Raw genomic sequence first — 20,230 nt, 5'->3', positions numbered from 1 at the left:
AGAATGATCTTGCTTTACAAACTTCTATCGCTGTTATATTCCGTATGTTGATGATGCTGTGAAAGAAGGTATAAAAGTAAAAATCAGACGAATCCAGTATTCTGTTGAATTGTCCAGTTGCCGTGGTGTAAGACACCTCTAACCAATGCACGTTTTACACGACGCACAATGGAGTGTGTATTTAATATATGGAAACTCCTCATTAGGCATTATGCATCCCATTATCTATTATTTCATTTTATGTAACACTTTCTTGTAGTCATCCACATCTTTAATAGTCTTCGTTATAGATCATGATATCTTGTTGCACGTGACCCAATTATGGGGCAACTTCCAGGGTGATCAGCGGGTTCAACTCCCTAAAAATCCGCAAATGAAACAACAGGTGCATTTCGGCTGCAATATATGTGCTTGCCATACATGAATCATCCTAAAACAAATATCACGCAAGAGAGACAGGATTTTCGAAGTCAATCCATTTAAACAAAAGCAAATATCAAAATCGTCAAAATGAACCCAACAATGCCTCCGTTGGACATGGCTTCATTCCATCCTGAAACCATGAAAGCCTGGCTGTATTCCGACGCAACTGGTGGCCTCGAGAAGAACATGTACCTTGATCTCTCTGCCCCCGCACCACCCGCACCACAGGGCAACGAGGTTCTGGTCCGAGTTCTCTCCGCAGCCCTGAACCCCGTCGACCACAAATTCCCCGAGGCGGGAATGGCTGCACGCATGCTCATAGGCACACCTGCCTCCCCGGGCACAGACCTCTGCGGGCGCGTGGTCGCAACAGGGCCTCTAGCAAAGCATTTCAAAGAGGGTCAGCTGGTCTTTGGAGGTTACCCGAGAGCTGTGCAGCGCGGGTCGCTGGCGGAGTATCTCACCATCGCAGCAGATAGGATTGCGACTGTGCCAAGTGGAGTTGCAGTAGACCATGCTGCTGCTGTGTCGCTGGCCGGACTGACTGCGTATCAGAGTCTGGAGGGGTATGTGAAAGCCGGGGAGAAAGTGCTCATCAACGGAGGCTCCGGGGGTGTTGGGATTTTCGCTATTCAGATTGCGAAGCAGATGGGGTGCCATGTGACGACGACATGCTCAACTAGGAATATGGAGTTGTGCTACCGCCTTGGTGCGGATGAGGTCGTGGATTATACGGTGGAACCGGATCTTGTGGCCAAGATGCGGCAGCGGGGAGTTGTGTTTGACTGCATACTTGACCTTGTTGGCTTGCCTTCTACGCTTTATTATCAGTGTCATCGTTTCCTCAAGGCTGATGGTGCATTTTTGCAAGTTGGTGTGCCGGACATGATGACTGTTGTTGGGCGTTTCATGTGGCCCTCTTTCCTTGGGGGTGGACAGAGGAAGTTTGTCATGGTGATTGTGAAGAATGATCCGAGGCAGCTGGCTCAGCTTGGAGATTGGCTCTCTGATGGCACTATCCAGGTCCAGCTGGATAGCGTGTTTGAATTTGAAGATGCAGTGAAAGCCTTTGAGAAGCTTCGATTAGGTCGTGCGAGGGGCAAGATTGTTGTGCATGTCAACGATCCACACGCACTTGGCATGGAGTCCTTTGGTATTGGGCTTTGATCGTGATAGGAAATCAGTTATGTACGTAGGATATTTGAAATTTTAATGCCACGCAAAGCAGCTTAGAGTTCGCCAGATCAGAACTCTCGAACCACAGCCAAGAAGACAGAATGCAATCTGAAGAAAACAGTAGAAAGACAAGTTCGAAGCGCAGGGTGAAATTCGCAGGGCGGACTATCACTGCGTTTGATGTTAAGCTTACGACACAACTGTTTAAACACTTATCATCTTACCTACTGTTGAGACAAGGGTCTCGTGATGTCAGGCATCACCTCACCAGATAGGTAGACAGTCGGGAGCCCTGTCTCCTTTCCAATACAACTCTCTCCCTCCTCTCTCTGAGAGTCCACTTCCCTAGGCCTCAACGATTATCTTCCACTTTCCAAACAAAATCCAGCCCGCCCAGAGATATCCGTGATGATCTCCTCTCGCAGTCTCCGTCTGAAGTAGCCACGCGTGGCATCTTCCAATAGATAAGGTGAGTGGGATATCCTCGCAACGAAAAAGCCTAGGTGAAGGTTGAAGAGATCTCAATTGGGGGTTCTTATCAGGCGTCATTGGATTCATTTTGAGAATGGCCCTGGGCAAGGTTTTGGGGTCTTTCTTGAGTGGTTTATTCATGCATTCAACGCGCGTTGCCGTTTTAATCGTTCGACGAGAGTCCGAAAATTGCTCCTTCGACGCCTGCATTTACTTTCTCTTTTCCTCCGCGACCGATGCTTCCTGTGAGTATGCCTGTTCGAGTTCGATCCTGAGAGTGTAACCATCTGACGTTCAATATCATCGAGTTAATTGGAGTACACTGCAAGTAAACCTAAGCTCAAGTTACATTTATTTCATGTGTCTTCGAGAAACCCGATATTCCAGTCTGATTGCACTTGTTCTCCACCTCGTTGTTCCCGTCATGGTGGCTAGTATGCACTTCTTCTGCTTCTTCTCTCTGTCTTTTCAATTGTTGGCTAGAAGCCACAGTATACTCATCGGGGTCCCACGCCAGAATTCTGGTCTTCATCTCCTTCATCTTTCGCGCCACCAGTTGTTCCATATCATATTTTTCCTTTTCATCCAGCAGGTCGAGTCTCTCTTTCCAGGCCGTCTCGGGGTCCTCTGACGGCCCGAAAAAGCGTGGGTCGATCTTCTGCCAGTAAATTACATCAAACGCAAAACTATGCAATGCTCCATAAATAACCCAGAGGTTCCCACTCTCCCAGCTCTGACACATAGGACCGGAGAGGCGCTGGTCCTCTTTCAACCGGCCCTTTTGGAACATGCTGCCCTCATACTCCTTCATCACCTTAAGGAATGTCTTCAGGCGGTAATCAAAGACCCTGTTCCAGTCCTCAAGCCCTTTTGGCCAATACTCAGGCTTCTCAATAAGCAGCCACCATGGCGGGGCATAAGAAAACTCAACGGGTGCTGCGTATGTGAACTCCCAGTCTACCACGCCAGCAACTTTCAAATTTCCATGAAGGAGCACATTAGCCGGGCGTAAGTCATCACACCATATTTTGGAGGGCCCTTTATCGAGTAAAGGATTGGTGAGTCGCTTGTCCCTAGCAAGCTTACTAAAAAGCCTTCTTGCAATAAATTTCCGACGGCAGTCATCTGCGGACTCCACAGAATCGTTTCGTTAGTGTACGAGATGCTCAATGTTAAGGTCCGCGAGAGCTTCGAGATATGAAGAACCTGTTGTGAATGTAGTATGAAGATCGGGAAGCTTCGTCCGCGGTAATGTTCCCAATCGGACAAGTTCATTCATATTCATAGACAAAGGTCGACGTGTTACTTCCCAGGTAAAGTCATCGATCTAGCTAAGAGATCCTATCTAAGGCAAGGAGGGAGTGAAAAGCTGAAGCAGGATACCTACTAGCTGCCCATATAGCATCTCAAGCCGATCTTCGTCAATAGCCGGGTCCAGAATTCCGCGTTCATCGGTTGGACATCCCGATATATTGAGTGCGTCGTACATTTTCGTTTCATGTTCAATAGAATCCATTATAATAAACGGACTCAGTTCGAGGGGGCTTTCCTTCTTCGTTCCTGAGTGGTGAACAGAAGGGATGGGTATAGAAGTCTTGTCTGTGAGAAATCGCATGATAGCAATCTCATTCACGACCTTTTCCTCAGGGAAAAAAACGGCACCGGGCTGCGATAAGCGGATAATTGTGGCTTCATTTTCGTCCTTCAGTCGCAAGGAGATATTGTGAGAAGCTTTTCTGAGTATAGAAAACTCGGTCCCAATGCCTCCATTATGGTCAAGCATGAAATTTCCGATCGGTCTCAAGACCTCATTTTTGAGAAACTGAGTCAGCCAATTGTCCGATATTTCCTCGGCTTGTTCCCAGGCTACATCGTCAGGGCACATTCGAGTTTGCATATCGCGTTATAAACTGAATGAAGGGATACGGTAGAAATGGAGTGAGATAGAAGGATGCCCAATTATTCCCAGGCGAGAGAGAGTCAGTGCGGTCGCGCAACGGAGGGTGAGAATCACCTGCTCTCACCTGGCTTCTCTGTCTATTGCGCACTTACCTTAAAGCGGCGCTCACCCACTTCTCACCCGGGCGGCACCCACCCGACTATCAGCCATACTTAAGCCACACGCCAGTGAGTTAGTAGTTGAGTGACCACCAGCAAATCATCACTGTATGTTTTTGTTTTGCTTTTTTACCTTCTCGCATTTTATTATAGAAGGTTAGATGTGTGAAAATCAGCTATATTGAGAGCCGACCTTTCTGGTTCGGACACACAGTATAATCCGCCAGGGGCTATCGGGATCTCCTTTCCCTTTTTTACGATGGCTTCAAGTCCATCATAGCTTTCTGACCAGTGTCTAGGATTGGAAACTGGTTCAAGTCCACTGTAACTACTTGGTCCCCTTCCCCCATAGGTCGGAGACAACTTCGAGCCTATCCATGTGAGTAGACCTGGCTCTAACCCGGCGATTGAAACTCTACAAGATTCTATACTGTATGATAACCGAGGTATTTCAGAATCACTGACAAGATACCGATATCACACTCCTCATGCTCGCAACTGGACAAGTTCATGGTCCATGACGCAATGGGCAGCAGACCTGCCAGCAAAGCTTCCCTGGAGCGAATGGAACGTCGGTGTATTCCAGTTCTCTATTTACAGCGAGTCAACTCGATACATACCCCGTTGAGAATGGGCTTATATTTCTGCGACCGCATTCTATTTCACATCTCAATTATCGTACTTCAACAGCCACCTGAGTCCATATTCGAATACCCGGCTGAATTGGTTAATGAGCAAGTGCAGCTATGTTACGATTCTCTGGGTAAGATATTAGGCCTCTGGGGACATTTGAACGACTACATTCATTTTTATCACTTCTGCTAAATACAGTCTACATCTTGTCAATGGCGAGCGAATCCATGCCCATGTCCTGTGTTGGAGAGATCAAGGAAGATATTCAACGTCACATTCAAAATGAAAGAAATGAATTTGTTTCTGGGCAAGGAGTAAAATTAGATTATCCCGACCTTGTTCCGGGGTTTTTATTAAGCTAATACTAAAATGTTGCACTATAAGACGACCGTTGCAGGAACGTTCGCAGGTTTATCTTCATGTGCATGGACACATAATTTTGGGTAATATAAATGAGTGGCATGGTTTGCTTGCTTTGCAAACAACCCTTTAGCACCCATTCAAACCGCCAATATCGCTCGCCTTAGAGAACGTTACCCTTGGTCTGGGTCATATTCTTGACGTTGAGATTCTTTATCATGGCCACCCAAATGAAAGCCAGAGACATCAATGCAGTACCGGCAGCAAGCATCCTGGGCTGAGCATAGCCGTAGGATTTCACAATGGCGTCTCGCTCAGGGGTTCCAACAGCATAGCTGAGCTGCTGAGGAAGACTTGAGTAGATGAGAGATAAGTTGGGCATAGCTGCTTCCGGTAGATTTTTCGCAAGTTGCGGCAAAAAGGTATTTGTCCAAATAGCTCCACAGATAGCACTGCCCATGGATCCACCGATACTTCCCGTCACGAACAGCAATGCAAGCACCGCGGCGACATGTTGGTGGTCGACGGTAGCGAGGACAGCGAGCTGTACACAGAGAATGAAAACGCTGCCGGCGATAGAGAAGAAGATCTCGCACATGACGATGTAGCCGACGTTTCCACCCGGTTGACGGAAGTGAATCATCAGGCCGATTCCGAAGATGTAGAGCGGCACACAGACCCAGAGAATCCACTTGAAGCGACCCGTCACGCGGATGAGCCAGCCAGCAAAGAAGAGGGAGAAAAATGCAGCGACACTGAAAATGTTGCCGATGTATCCGGCTGTGGCTACATCCACATTGTATACCACTTGCAAGAATGACGGGAGATAAACGCCATAGCTGTAGTAGGACATCTGATATGTCATATTCAGGAGACACGCTCCTAGAACGGTGCGGTCGGCGAGGAATTTATAATTCAGGAAGGGCACCGGGGCGAGGTAGATTTCATATAAACCAAATGAAATGAGAAGAACCAGCCCAACCACAATCATGGCAATGATATAGCCGCTATTCCAACCATTGGGTGCCATGTTGGCCAAGGTGAAGGGAAGAAGGAATACCACCATGCCACCGGCGAAAAGGAAGACTCCCACCACTGTCGATTTCGAACAATATTAGTATTCGAGAACATTGCTGTCAGTGTTCATATAGTCACTCACAATCGAATTCTTTAATGAAACACCAAATTGATTCGAGATCAAACTTCCAGGGCTTTTTCTCCCGGTTGATAATGCCTTCCTTCTCGGCTTTGCGGAGATTGTGAGCCAACAGGAAATAAATAGGCAAAGCGAAAACAGGCACGATAATTGCCCAAACTGCGTAGCCCCATCGCCAGTTGACGTTGTTAAGGAAACCTTCGGCGGCCTTTGATCCCGCGAAAGCGGATATAATAGCGGGGGACGACGTGAAAGCGAATGCGAGTCCTCGATTCCTCAAGTTTGACACGTCGGCTGCCAGCACGTTCCAACTGTAAGAGAGACCACCGAAACCGACTGAATAGAACACCTATGAACGATGGCATTGTCAGATACTTGCAGGAATAAGATTGGAATCGTTGGTCTTAACTTACCTCTCCAGCACAGTAGGTAGGGAGATTTTGAGATGAGGCCAAAAGAACGATGCCCAGAATACAGAACACCACCATCAGAAGGAGACTTTCTGCACGACCCCAAAGGTCTAGCGCCTTAGCCATAGGGATATATACCGCGCCTGTCATCGCGGACGACACAATACTGACGACGGTCAAAAGCGAGTGACCTGCGAAAGAGCTTGTAGCATAGGCGCTCAGACTGTAGACAACAGAAGACTTGAGGTTATTGACCAATGTGAGAAGCCAGATACTGTTGAGCAAAGACGAGGTTAGCTAGCTGATTTGCTGCGGTCTAACTCACGAAGCGAGGAGAGGGAAACTTACAATATCAAGACCATGTACACCGACTTCTTGTTCCAGGCTATAGTCACGGCCTCAATTTTCTGAACACCAGCCTGGGCATCCTCCGCTGGCTTTTCGCCCTTGTCCGTCAGTTCAACGGCGGGGGTGTGTCCAGCTTCTTTGTCGTCGGCTCTCGCCTGAATAACATCTGGATCATCAACGGTGGCTGGTGGGGTGTCGGCAGTCTTATTACCGACCACTCGTTGGAAAGGGTTCATGATCGCCATTTTTGCTCCTTGGATATTGAAATCAGAAGGGAGATGCGGACAAGAGACTGAAGACAGGGAGGGGGCTCTGACATGAAATACTCAACATGGGGGAGTATGAGCTCTAACGCTTTTACGTTAGTATCTTTAAATTAGAACGAGAAACGAGAGCAAAAGTCAAACCATCAAATGCCGATGCCGGAATACCCATATGAGGCCTGAACGCGAAACGCCATGATCTCGCCTAATTCTGGAGACCAAGACAAATTATAGACATTAGGAGACCATCCACCAAGCCACATGTGAATAAAGTTTGCAATATCAATTCCATCCGAGTATAATATCTACTACATACGACCAATGCAGGCAGTATAAACGTGGATCTATGGTAATTTAGAGCTTATTTGCAGCAACTATTGACTGCTCCGGACTTTACTTTCTGTCACTTCTCGAATAGCGCCTGGAAGATTAACACTTTGTTTGCCAAGAAACTTCATTAAAAAACGGCAAATTTTATCTTGGCCCCAAGACCGACTGCCAAATTCTCGAAGCTGGGCATCTGATAAAGAGATAGCCGGTGCCGCGTGCAGGCAGCAATACAGAAAGCGAAATCCAGAAATACCTTCGCTTGCAGCTAGCTTTCTACCATTTGCTCTCAATGTATCGTATAGCCAAGCAAACAGCCTCATTTTCTCAAGTGGCGTGGTATCGTGGCTTGAAGAATTGGCATTCTGAGAACTCGAAACATCCGATATGAGAGCTCGTAGAGAATCCCGAATGCGGCTAGGGATTGCTAGGTTGAAGGCTTTATTCTATAGTACAATTGAGCTTTTCTAGCTACAAATTATGATCGAGCCGGATCCTGCTTTGAAGTTGAGTACGGAACTTTGATCACAAGTCATCGGAGTGTGTGGGTTTTAGGGTTTTACTTCAAAGAAGTAGTATGTACTCCGTATCTCCTCTAAGATTACGGAGTAGGTTCCTAAGTCTCCTTTCTTGAAAACTGAGTCATGCGACCGAGCATCACACCGTATTAGTACTCCGTACAGCGATCTGATTAGATCAATTTAAGTTGGTGGTGAATGGTAATCTCCGAAGCTAACCTCTTTCGGTATCTTGCTTGGGGCAGCCTTCCCCAATGTTTCTCAGTCTTACAACACCGCTAAACATTCGAAAAAGATCAGAATACAAACCAGAGGCCGGCCCAAACAACTGCCTCAAAATTTTGTCTTACATCAAGCAAATCTTGAGGGAATAGAGTATCGAAAATAAAAGGAAAAAAAAAAAGCAACAGCTTTCAGGCCTCCATGGTCACCGGGTGAGAGGATCCAGGCGCGAGCCCAGCCCGAACCCTCCCGTGTCCTGGTGAATGGACCCAACGATCAAAAATGGCCCCCAAATGCCAAGGGGAAAGAATTTTCCCTGAACTCTATCTAAATGAGTGGACAGGAATAATTCAAAAACTATCCATCCATACGCCTAGTTTTAGTTTTGTTGTTCTCGCTTCTACCTATTTCAGGTTTAATAATGAAGTCTCTGTTCCTTGAGCCAAAATTCCTATAAACAGGAAAATGTGTGGGGACAATGTATATTCGGGTGGGAAAGGGTTCTTGTCTAATTCTGCTCGCAATACGGACTACTTTTGTTAGATTTCTAGGCGCTGGGATGATAAGGTTCCATGGATATCTGGAGGCAAGGGAATGCAGTTATAAAATTATAAATTTCTTCTATAGCTGATGCAGAGGCCAATCCTCAAAGAACATTGTCACGCTCCGATTCGTGGAGCATGGCATCATACTCGTATGTTCCTCTCCATCGAATTCTGTCGCCAAGACGGTGTGCAGCTGTTTGCACCCTCGTAGCATCTCGCAGAGATCGAAAGCATTATCATTCATTCTGAAATCTGCAGCAATCCGCCTTCTTTTTTCATACTTCTCTTCTGATTCATTGTTCCACTGGCGAGGGTATTGCTCAATTGAGCCCCAGAATACCATCAGCGAAGGTAACTTCTCGCCTGAAGCTGTCTTCTTCTCCAAAAAGGCATTCGCCTCTTTCAAAATGAACCGATCATTCCACCAAATAGATGGGCTACTGGCCATGTAGCAATCAAATAATGTGGGGCGTGTAAATAGTGCATGTAGTGCCAGCAGCCCTCCATAAGAGTGACCGTAGAGTGCTTCTCGGGAGGCCGAGAGCCACGGAAATCGAGCCTTGACGGCAGGTCGCACAAGATTTTGAATGAAATCAAGGAACAAGTCCGCACCTCCATGGCCGGGAACTTCAGGTTCTGTTGGCGGAGAAAAATCAAGGGTTCGTCGTCGCATGTCATACAGTTTTGCATTCAAGGGGTATCCAATGGCGACGATGATACCTCCGCCAGCAAAGTGCGACGCAGCTGCGCGACGCCAGGCATTCTCAGTCGCCGTCAAGAACAGAGAATTGCCATCAAGGAGGTATCTAACCTTAGCTGATCAGTGAGTGTTTTCTTTTCCCCCTGCAAATCGTTCACGAGCACTTACATGATAGGGAAAGAGCCTTGATCGGGGGTATTGTCACCTTGCCAATGCAAAGGCCATGAGACCTGGATCAGATATGTTTCACCCTGCTCGCTGTCCAAGTAGAATTGCTCGGAATTGGGGAGCGGGACTGCGGTCGGCTGATCCCCTATTATGGTAGCTTCACCCATATTGATGTTCCAACAGCAAAGTAGGTCTAGTGGAACCACAGGTCTAACAGGCGATGCAAATGAACGAAAGTGGATTTCCATGGATTTATGGGAGAATCAGATCGTTCTCGGTCCCGGTTTCGGAGATGGATACGTGGGTCGATTCTGTATACACAATTGTGTATGATGTGGTATTGTGACATACCCACAGGCTGATTTGCCCAAATGAGTGGCTTATTGATCACGATGGTTCAGTACGCTGTCTTTCTCTCTCCAGATTGTATAATGTATCTTGCTGGTGACCCTCGCGATTTATTCCTGCTTCGATGGCTGCGTTCTTTGCCCATTTCGCGTGTCTATGTACAAGTTTATCCTTAATTGTTGCTCTCTTCGGTCCGCATAGCAGGTCACTTCCATAAACATGTCGCGAGATTCTCTATATGGACCTTTCCCCTGAATTCAATAACTCATAAAAATATTTGAAATATCCATTTTGCTCGATGATTGCGATACGCCTACTCTTTTGGCGTCCATAGGCGTCTATCGCGCTAGAGTCTATTTTTGGCTCAACCTTGAGCTACTTCAGAAATCTGAAGTCAACGGAATTGAGCCACTGATATCGAAAATGTCTTAGCATACTGAGTGAGAGTTGTGTCAGTTCGAGATTGAACCCGCAATCTTTGTTTTGGAGATTTCCCTACCCCGAAAGAACCAGTTGCAGTAAACGCTATGCCACAGAATAATCGCACAGACAGAGACCAACCACAAAGCATGAGTCCTCTCAAATGTCAAATCAAAGGAATCCCGGAAGATTTGCTGAAGAAATTGTCGATTCAGATTGACCAAGCAGACGCCAAGAACACCGGGGCCGCGCGCTGAAAAGGCTGTTTCAAAAGACATGCTGAATGAATGTCATAATCAAAGTAAGCAAACTTCATCCCATACCATGCCCGGTGTGTTGTTTGTTATATTGTGCCCACAACCCCGGAATTTCCTTGACTTTGCAAAGTTCAGCCTTCGCTTCAGCGCTGTGAATGTGGGTACTGGGATACAAATACCATCAGGACTCCTTCATCTATCTTGATTATGGGTTTATCCCCATTTATCGACTAGCTCATTGTATTTCAACTGCATAACTTCTCTTGTGGCTGATTGTCTGTCGCAAAATGACTTCCCCTCGGCGTTCTCCTCGTCAGGCCGAAAAGGCAGCGGGGACCTTCGGCGAAGATGATCAAGTGGGCGATGAAGCACCAATGTCGACAAGTGAAGTTCAAGTGGCAGTGCCTATAGGACGAGAAGGCATAGGCAAAAGGCGAGCTTCAGACACCGAGGAGACAGAGGCAGGTCCCTCAAGCAAGAAGCAAAATACTGATGATTCCGAACCCAACCCTTTGGACGAGGAAGCTCTTTTGGCCGACATCAAGATTGACTACTCCAAAACAAAATCCAAAACGAAAGCAGCAAAAATGCCTGAAAAGCAAATATGGGGAAAAGTGTCGGCTCCTATCGCAGATCGGGAGAAGGCGCCGAGAGGCTGGAACCCAGAAGAGCCTGATCTGATGCCCGAGAAAGTTCTGCCAGTTCTATTCATTTCTAACCAGCGCCCTTGCATAATCTGACAGTTGATGACTGACCTATTCTGTGTAGTGACTTGGATGCTCAGATCAAGAGATGCCAAGAGCGAATCAAAGATAACATCATGCCTCATATCTACAAATCCAACCTGAATGACTTTCTAAAAGAGAAGAAAGAGCGCGAGTGAGTTCCAGGACCGCCCTAACATTTCCGAGCTAAGGCTGATTCGTGTACCCTTACCTTCTTCCAGCGAAAAGATGGCCGCAGAACCCGGATTGAGTTGGCCCGTGGTACAACGTCTCGAAGATCTCAATCTTACTTTAAAGGCGCTTGAGAAAGAGGAAATCGGACGCGATATGTTTGATACGGCTCGGGCTATTATTGCAGAATATCGGTCGGGTAAAATGGAATGGTATGAAGACTTGGTCACCTACTGGCATGGTGGAGTCAAGCTCTGCGAGCCAAGGCCTTTCAAATGGGACGAGTATCGCTTCATGCACGATTGATCGAAGGGTCATACAGGCTTCTGGGTGGAAGGTGTAAGTCTCAGTGCAGACATTTGATTACATCAATGACCATACTCAAACGACATAATCAGTTGGATGGCCCTAGGCCTATGAATTCAAAGCCATTAGCTGGTTCTTCCCTTTCCTTCCTTCTTCTCTCCTCCGTCCTTTCTGATAGTTGCAATCGATCATCAATTATTGCTTTCTCTCATCATTGCTGGTCTCATGAATAGTCTTGTCAGGGATAAAACAAACTCAGACACTGGTTTATCGCAATGAAATACTTTTGTTAAGACCAACGGCGCTTTCCAGTTGGCTCGCCGTCTTGAGGGATTGTAGGTTTCCTATCGCTTACTTTTCTATGGTTTCGAGGCGGTATATATGATTCTACTCCTCATTATCAATAACTTTAATCATTGCGTAGTTGGGCGTCATGCCCCTCGGAAGGGCCCCTATGTTCATGGATCTTAGCGGTCTTTTGCAAGACATGTCAAGGTATATCCTCGGTCATCTGCGCCTTCTGGTGAAACTATAACCAATCTTTGCTTTTGAAGCTAACGATTTGTAACAGGGATTCCACTGCCTTCCATCATTAGTGTGGTCCCGAATGAATCCCACCATTCTCAATGGTCTAGGTAAATGTGTGGCGTTTCACTAGACCCCGGAACCCCGGAACCCCGGATATACTAGTCGCTGCGGCTATGCCGCTATTTTAAATATGTTGACGCACGCTTCTACTCTACGTATTTACTCTTTGTCAATTTTATGCCAATATATTATGAGACCTAGGTAGATTGTTGAGGGCTCAAAAAAATCACAAGAAGGCCTAGAGGAGGGAATATATACTGAAACCAATTGATTGAAGAGAGAGAAGAAACTACACAGTATGTATGATCTGACACTTAGGTAGATCTTCGGGCCAAGCCTTAAGTAGTTCTCTGCTGTATTCTCTCGAACTATAAGTTGACTATATATGTGTGTGACCATCACGTAGCTGAGCCCTTGGGCACTACTGTCACACCACGGAGGACTCGGATGTTGATGTCGAGCAAACAATATTGGCTGCCCGAAATAAAGAGTCGCCTTATTGGCCAAAGATTTTGTGTAGCTTTTTCTAGCAAACTACATATTCGGTCCGAATATAGACGAGACTTGGTATAAAAAGCTGTTTTGTTTCCACGTTTTGGAACAAAAAAAACATAAGATAAGCCCAGAAAAAAGTTGAACATCCAAAACCCATAGTCAAAATGCTTATTTACGTCGGCAAACTCAACTACTCCCCATACGCCAGCGATGAGCTGTTCACCGTTGTCTTCCGAGACAATCTCCAAATTGGAGACAGGGTCTCTGTCATTCTGCAATGGACCAAAGACGCGAGCGGAAAAACGAAAGTGAACTCTACTGCCCATGGTACTGTCAACAAGGTGTCTATCAATGGGTCTGGAGAGAAAGAGATTGAGCTATTCTTCGATCAGAAGGACACTACCTATTATTGGTAATCCCTAATGATTCCTTCTTTGATTATAGGTTTGTTAACGAAGTGTTCTAGGTACAAGGGAAAGGTTGTTGGTGACAAGTTGACACTTGCTATGTGGAATAAAGGAGGAGAAGAGGTTGCCAAGAATATTCAACTGCAGCTTACCTTCATCTAGTGGATGATGTTGAGATGTCGGAGCAAGAGATCGGCATACCGGAAGTTTAGTTTATCCTGTCTATGCAGTATTTTTGATATTAGTCAGAAAGTCATATTTCCTGCTAGAATAGTGGATACAGAAATACAGAGATTTCAACATCCTTGATTGGACCCCTATTGTACTGAATACCACGTTAGTTGACAACCTCTTAAACTAGCTGGTCCCTGGAGTGAGCATCAAAAAAACATCCAAATTCTAAACCTTAGTACCTGTTGCTTTTATTTGATATATAGAAACCATATATACCCATAATGTATTGCAAGAAACATATAAATCTTAAAAGATGGTGCGCAGTATGTAGTTTTTGACAAACAGGGGATTTTTGACAAATGGGTGGAGGACCCTCGTGAGCGAGGATCCGTAATTTTGGTGAAAAAGAATGTATAGGTTGATTAGGCGCCTGTTAGATGGTCACAAGGGCAAGGATCGGCCCGCCGGGTGTAAGCGGATAGAGATTTATGAATAGACCTGGATCTTGAGAATTTATTTGCGAACGGTCAGTGGACAACATACGGAGTACCAGTTCGGGCATATATCCGCAGTTCAGGACTTGTGATTCACCGAACCGGGCGAGAGGGTCCAGGTTAGGTAAAAGAGCCGAGAGTGGCTATGGTCAAGCAAATGCTAATGATCAATTTCTACCAATAGAGCAGCCTGATTCTTCGGAAGGTCTTTGTGCTTATCAGCTCCGTGGGGACTTCTTGGTAAAGCTTATAAGGTGTAACCCTCGAGATTCGGGCTTGGTCGTGGATTTGACATTGTAGGCAACTTTTACCCGTGAGTGGATGCATCCGAATGTTTGTGTATTTTACGTTAAATTTCTTGTTTGAAAGGGCACTCTAGATAGCTGCCAATCGTCCGTACAAAAACCCGACTTCGGTCCCCGAAAGTTCCCAATGTTTGGGGGCTAATGAACTGCCCAGAACTCCGCAGTAGAAGTGCCTCCGGCGCAAGCTTCGGGCAAAAACCCGCATATTAGCGTGCATGGGCCACAGGATTATAAATTAAAGGGCATTCTGTACCATTACTAGCCTGTACAGCGAAGGGATTGAGCTTCATGCGGGGCAAGTCAGGTCATTTCCCTGAAATAAAGAGGTCTTGTATGCGCATTACGATTAGGCTAAGCCCGATCTATATAATGAATTCCCCTTCCAAACTTTCCCAGTACGGGTTCACTGTATGTACTCCGTACGGAGTAGGCGGGGCAGATCGCCAGGATGTTAAGGCAAGTGGGCCTGACACCACTATGCAAAACGTAGGAAGTAATGGTAAGGTAGAGCGTTTACCAAAAGAGCCACTATGACGACCAACTGGTCGTCATGTCAGGTTACCAACCTAAATACCCGATATGTGCTACAAGATATGCGCACCATATTCATACTCCGTATGTTAGGTTGTAACACAGGACTTGGATGGGACTAATAAGAGCTAGATGATTGTACGGAGTAGTGAGACTTGTTTAATCTATTTAACTGCAAGTATCCTACAAACCATTCTTTACTTGGTCCAAGCGAGCTTCTAGTCACCAACACTGAAGAAGTACGAAGCTTTTATAAGAAAGACCTATAAAGATCTTTATTTCACTCTGTGACTTGCCATCAGTTCCTTCTCATTCACATTATCACAACATCCTCCCAAACAATGGATACTAGTGCACTCGTTCCTCGCCTTGCTATTATCGGAATTTTGTTCTCCTCCATCTGCTGGCTCTATGCGATTTCTCAAGGCGCCGATCCTGACGTTAAACTTATTCTGTGGGCTCACGCCAGCTCAGCCATCTACCCCGCCTTTGTCTACCGATGGCCAGCTCATTGAAGGCCAGCCAATGCCTGATGGATGGCATGCCGTGCATCTCGACGGCAGCGAATCTAGCTTCGCGGCCCTGGAAGCAAGCGCTGATGCGAACACCACAGCCAAGCTGACTGTGTGTGAGCTAATCAAGGTGTGCGAGTCTGGTCTTTTCAAACTAGCCCAATGTGCTATGGTGGGAAGTTTTGTGAACACGATCACGGCTGGTATTGCGGGCGTGATTTGGGGCCAGGGCAAGCAGAAGAGCTGCACCAAGATCAGCGGCAATTTGAATGGGTTGAGATATTGAGATACTCCCTGGTGCCTGATCTTTCTGGCAGAGGCTTTTGTGACAGACGGACTCTTTCGTTTGCTAGTTTTAGTCGGTGAGGACCATAAAGTCCCAGTTTTTGCTTAACTCTGAGAATCATAGCTTTTTTTCCTTTCTTCTTCTTCTTCTTCTTCTTTCTTCCCTTCTGGATCTTCTTTTCTCGATAGCCTCAACAATAATAAATGACGTCGAAAACTATAGGTGAATATCTGCCCTGGGTGTCCTGAATAGAGTGGCGAGCCGCCCATGCCCGAGCTGTGGATGCTGGGTGACCGCCCCTTGAGACATGCTGTTGTATGTATTTTGCTTTAGCATTTTCTGGTCTAGCTATTGACGCCTCTATCATAGTATGTCAAGTTTTCTAATTGTTCTGGTCGTTAAAACTCACGCATATCTACGTCGTAAATTGGACCTTTTTTCTTTTTTTCTTTTTTTTTTTTTTTTTTTGATGAGGGGGGTCAGGATAGTTGATATTCCCGACTATCTGAAATAGCTACTAGAAGGGAGGGGGAGCCTGGCTACCAATGCACCCCATGGGTGGCTTAAGATCTTTTCAACAGGCCTCTGAGCGCTATATGAAGATCTAAACAGCTCTGTCACGACGGCCAGTTTTTGCTACACGGAGCAAAGTCTGGCTATATTTCTTGTCGGGTTTCAATTTTTTGTCCAAGGCTAGTGAGTAGCTTGATAGCGGCAGCCCGACTTTTTTCTATCGCCAAATCAAGCGGAGTCTGGCCATCTTCATCTTCAGCTGTGAGATCCGCTTGGAGGTCCACAAGAACTTTAATAGCGGTGACCTCCCCGTTTTCCGCCGCTATATGAAGCGGAGTCTTATCGTCTTCATCTTTAGCTTCGATATCCACGTTAAGCCGTGCAAGTGCCTCGATAGCGGCAACGTGCCCGTGTTCCGCTGCTAGATGAAGCGGAGTTTGGCCGTATTTATCTCGGGCTTCGAGATTCGCTTCAAGGTTGGCGAGTGCCTCAATAGCACGAACCTGGCCTTTTCTCGCTGCTATATGAAGTGGAGTCTTGCTGATTTCATTCTTAGCTTCAAGATCTAAGTTAAAGTCTGCGAGTGTCTTGATAGCAGCAACGTGGCCGCTCTCCGCCGCTAGGTGAAGTGGAGTCATGTCAAATCTATCTTGTGCCTCAAGATCTACTTTAAGGTTCGCAAATGCCTTGATAGCGGTAACATGGCCATTTTCCGCCGCTGTATGAAGTGGGGTCTCGCCATATTTATCTCGTGCTTCGAGATCAGCTTGAAACTTGGCGAGCGTCTTGATAGCGGAAACTTGTCCATTTTTCGCTGCTAGATGAAGTGGAGTCTTGCCATCTTCGTCTTTGGCTTCGATGTCCACCTTCAGCTTCATGAGTGTCTTAATAGCAGGGATCTGACCTCTTTCCGCTCCTATATGAAGCGGAGTCCGGTCAAACTTATCTCGGGCTTCGAGATCTGCTTCGAGGTTGGCTAAGATCTTGATAGCGCTGATATGACTGTTCTGCGCTGCTAGATGAAGTGGAGTCTTATCATCTTCATCTTTAGCCTCAATGTCCGCTTTGAGGTTCGTGAGTATCTTGATAGCGGTAATCTGACCTCTTTCCGCCGCCAGATGAAGAGCGGTCTGTCTATATTTATCTCGGGCTTCTAGGTCCACTTTGATGTTGCCGAGGATCTCAATGGTTCTGTCTCGATTGAATAACACTGCTTGATGAAGCATAGTCCCGTCATCGTTCTTCCGGATATCAACATTCGCCCCTGCTTTTTGGAGTATCTTCGCAGTTTGTTCGTGGCCATTATAAACCGCTAAGGATAAAGCGGTATGGTTTTCACGGTCTTTGAGGGTGTGATCGGCGTATTGCTTCGTGAGAGCATGCACAACACCTTCATGACCCCGAGAAGATGCCATATGTAGTGCAGTCTGCTTTTTAAGATCGGTTGTATTGATATTCCACTTGTCTTGTAGCAACTTCTCCACGCCCCTGGTGAAGCCCCTCATTGCCGCTAGGTGCAGGGCATTCAATCCATCTTTGCGCTTTAGATTGGGAGTAGAACCTTTTAAAAGCATGGTCATCAGTTCCTCATTGCCACGATCTGCTGCGAGGTGAAGTGCCTCCTCGCCCCGAGCACTCCTTTGTCGAAGGTTCAATTTTTTGACAAGTAGCTTGGCTACTATTGTTTGACCATTCCACACGGCATGATGTAATACGGACCATCCAGATTGATCTGTTTGGTTCAGATTGAGTGCCTTATTCAGGAGGAGATGTTCGACATTCTCGTGATCGCCACCAATGGCAGCCTTCTTGAATTCTTCCCATAATTTGGATCGATCCCATGCAATACGGTCAAATGTTTCCAACCCACGTTTTCGTGTCTTGTATTGCATATTCGGTGAACCGCTCTTCATGTCCTGGATCATGATCTGGATATTCGTTTCAGTTTCTGTGCTTTGACCGCTGCCGTTGTGAATTTTCTCATCGTATCCAACGTGAATATTGAATAACAAAGTCTCATCGACCTTTTCGATCTCTGATCTCATCAATGGGGGATGGAAATAAACTGGACCAATATAATCGCAATAGCAATTGAGGAAGTTCCCATCACGTCTAACTGAAGGCTGGACCAGAAGAGCTCTTCCTATCTTAGACTCTTCAGAAGTGAGGTCAGGCTCAACGAGTAAGAAATGTTGATCTTTCTTCTGTCGAGCAAGCAGAACCTTTGCCTCTATTAACGGATGGGCACGATCTATAATGAACCTTTCGTCATTGATGAGATCGAGAGATACGACATTCCACTCGCCAAATAGATTCCCATTCTCTTCCACCTGAAGTGTGTGGGTTGAAAGTGTTACTGGAAGATCATAGAGGTTTGTAGGACACCAGTTATAACCGTTAGTCATGGTTGCTGAATTGTGAAACAGATGCGCATGCGATACTTTGCCAATTGTCTGTAGAATCTCCTGGTAAATCTTCTGGTGGGCGTAATCTTCAGGCAGTTCGATTCCAATCATGAGTCCTGAAATGATCGCCATGTCCCTTGGCCATGATGTGTGGCGTGAACCAAGAATGGCCACAAGGTCATTCAACTGACCAACTTCGTTCCCTCGGAGTCTGTTGAGGATTCCTTTCGCGACTTCGTGCTCGAAGGGAATGGGATGGTTGCTATTTGCTTGCAATATATCTTTGTCTAGATCCTTTGTGATAGGACCACTAGGGCTATTGAAAATTATTTGCACTTTTTGGGACATTTTTAACTCTAATGCCGTCCAGCCTCGGCTGAACCATGGAGACATGACGATGTAGAAGCATGCCGAGTATGCATCGCGCCATTCGCATGCTCGAAGAAAGCAATCATGTACTAGTGTGACTGCCGCAGCGGTGTAAGTTTGGTGCATATACTTTAGGGCTTTTTCCCGAAGCTCTTTTTTTGTTGGAATACAGATTGTATCCCACCATAGACCCTTGCACTCGGAATTCTGGGCGAAGCCTCGAAAGAACTTCAGCAAGCAGCTGTTCACATAGCCGGGGGCTTGGTTCCCGACGCCGGTACCGTCCGACCAAACATGAGAGATTGCCATGTAGCGCTCGTTTTCTTTAAGAGTTTTCGTTCCTTTGAGATCCCACACTGTGGGTTGTCCTTTGCGAATAGCGTCTTCCACATGCCCTAAAGGGAACTCTGTGGCAGGACAGCGGGTCTCATCACAAAACGGTTCATGACGCTGCTTCACCAGAGTAAAGTTCACTCGAGATTGCTCGCAGAAGTCAAATGTACAGAGCTCATGGTCTTCCCTTTTCACTTTGAAGGATAGAGTCTCCCGCGGAGGGAGTAATTTGGGGAATTGTCCAACACCCCCTGGCAGACTCTTAGCTATTGCCCAGACGCGATTGCGACAAAACCCTAAGTCTTCTGTGGCTGTGTGCACTGCCTGCATAATGAGCCTTGTATCGGTTGAGGGCAACGACATGGCTCATTAGGACGCAAGCGAAAATTGAGTTCAAAGTGTGATAGAGAAAGTTGATAAAAAGATACAACAGTGTGGGGACTTTGGACGAGTGCCTTATAGGTTGCCAGGTCGTATGTCCATATATCTCAGGATTACCGATGCCCGATGGATCACGCCGAGCCTTGTGGCTTTGGACAGGAGACTAGTATAGGCGCGATGCCGTGGACCAATTATTTGCGAATCCGATCAAAGGACCGTGCGCTTTCTATTTGAAAGTAATAAAATACAAACCGTTATTATCTGGAAAGCGTTGTTCGAGCCCACAATAATCAATGCTTAGGTATTTCGTACATGGAATCCACCTCGATGCGTCGGGTGTAGAACCTCCCTCCGACATCGTCCATGACATAGATTTCCTGCATGAGGTGGCTTGGTTCTCACTACAAACCATGAATTCTAGCTCGTATCGCT

General features: G+C 46.4%; 8 protein-coding genes across 8 annotated transcripts; 4 read left to right on the top strand and 4 right to left on the bottom strand.

Annotated features, from left to right (window-relative positions):
* Nucleotides 1-510: 510 nt before the first annotated feature.
* Nucleotides 511-1,590, top strand: N7457_001208 (NAD(P)-dependent alcohol dehydrogenase; the record flags this gene model as incomplete). Its single annotated transcript, XM_057172254.1, has 1 exon — nt 511-1,590. The coding sequence occupies one exon, from the start codon at nt 511-513 to the stop codon at nt 1,588-1,590; it is 1,080 nt and encodes a 359-aa protein (XP_057036157.1).
* A 690-nt stretch (nt 1,591-2,280) lies between these two features.
* Nucleotides 2,281-3,967, bottom strand: N7457_001207 (uncharacterized protein; the record flags this gene model as incomplete). The annotated part of the gene is made up of 4 exons (XM_057172253.1): nt 2,281-2,341; nt 2,568-3,027; nt 3,093-3,276; nt 3,458-3,967. The coding sequence occupies 4 exons, from the start codon at nt 3,965-3,967 to the stop codon at nt 2,281-2,283; spliced, it is 1,215 nt and encodes a 404-aa protein (XP_057036156.1).
* Nucleotides 3,968-5,284: 1,317 nt separating this feature from the next.
* Nucleotides 5,285-7,280, bottom strand: mirB (uncharacterized protein; the record flags this gene model as incomplete). Its single annotated transcript, XM_057172252.1, has 4 exons — nt 5,285-6,216; nt 6,281-6,626; nt 6,691-6,961; nt 7,036-7,280. The coding sequence occupies 4 exons, from the start codon at nt 7,278-7,280 to the stop codon at nt 5,285-5,287; spliced, it is 1,794 nt and encodes a 597-aa protein (XP_057036155.1).
* A 1,706-nt stretch (nt 7,281-8,986) lies between these two features.
* On the bottom strand, nt 8,987-9,945 carry N7457_001205 (alpha/beta hydrolase; the record flags this gene model as incomplete). Its single annotated transcript, XM_057172251.1, has 2 exons — nt 8,987-9,716; nt 9,779-9,945. The coding sequence occupies 2 exons, from the start codon at nt 9,943-9,945 to the stop codon at nt 8,987-8,989; spliced, it is 897 nt and encodes a 298-aa protein (XP_057036154.1).
* Nucleotides 9,946-11,090: 1,145 nt separating this feature from the next.
* On the top strand, nt 11,091-12,005 carry N7457_001204 (uncharacterized protein; the record flags this gene model as incomplete). Its single annotated transcript, XM_057172250.1, has 3 exons — nt 11,091-11,500; nt 11,572-11,682; nt 11,750-12,005. 3 exons carry the CDS (start codon nt 11,091-11,093, stop codon nt 12,003-12,005), a joined length of 777 nt encoding a protein of 258 aa, XP_057036153.1.
* Nucleotides 12,006-13,252: 1,247 nt separating this feature from the next.
* On the top strand, nt 13,253-13,504 carry N7457_001203 (uncharacterized protein; the record flags this gene model as incomplete). The annotated part of the gene is made up of 1 exon (XM_057172249.1): nt 13,253-13,504. One exon carries the CDS (start codon nt 13,253-13,255, stop codon nt 13,502-13,504), a length of 252 nt encoding a protein of 83 aa, XP_057036152.1.
* A 1,906-nt stretch (nt 13,505-15,410) lies between these two features.
* N7457_001202 (uncharacterized protein) lies at nt 15,411-15,797 on the top strand (the record flags this gene model as incomplete). The annotated part of the gene is made up of 1 exon (XM_057172248.1): nt 15,411-15,797. One exon carries the CDS (start codon nt 15,411-15,413, stop codon nt 15,795-15,797), a length of 387 nt encoding a protein of 128 aa, XP_057036151.1.
* A 656-nt stretch (nt 15,798-16,453) lies between these two features.
* On the bottom strand, nt 16,454-19,780 carry N7457_001201 (ankyrin repeat domain-containing protein; the record flags this gene model as incomplete). The annotated part of the gene is made up of 1 exon (XM_057172247.1): nt 16,454-19,780. One exon carries the CDS (start codon nt 19,778-19,780, stop codon nt 16,454-16,456), a length of 3,327 nt encoding a protein of 1,108 aa, XP_057036150.1.
* Nucleotides 19,781-20,230: the final 450 nt, after the last annotated feature.

The sequence above is a fragment of the Penicillium paradoxum genome (assembly GCF_028828445.1).
Source record: "Penicillium paradoxum strain IBT 22861 chromosome Unknown utg000002l_segment0_segment0, whole genome shotgun sequence".
In the NCBI taxonomy this organism is placed as follows: Eukaryota; Fungi; Ascomycota; class Eurotiomycetes; order Eurotiales; family Aspergillaceae; genus Penicillium; species Penicillium paradoxum.
The sequence above is the reverse complement of the archived record's forward strand: the minus strand, read 5'-3'. Positions and strand labels throughout refer to the sequence as shown.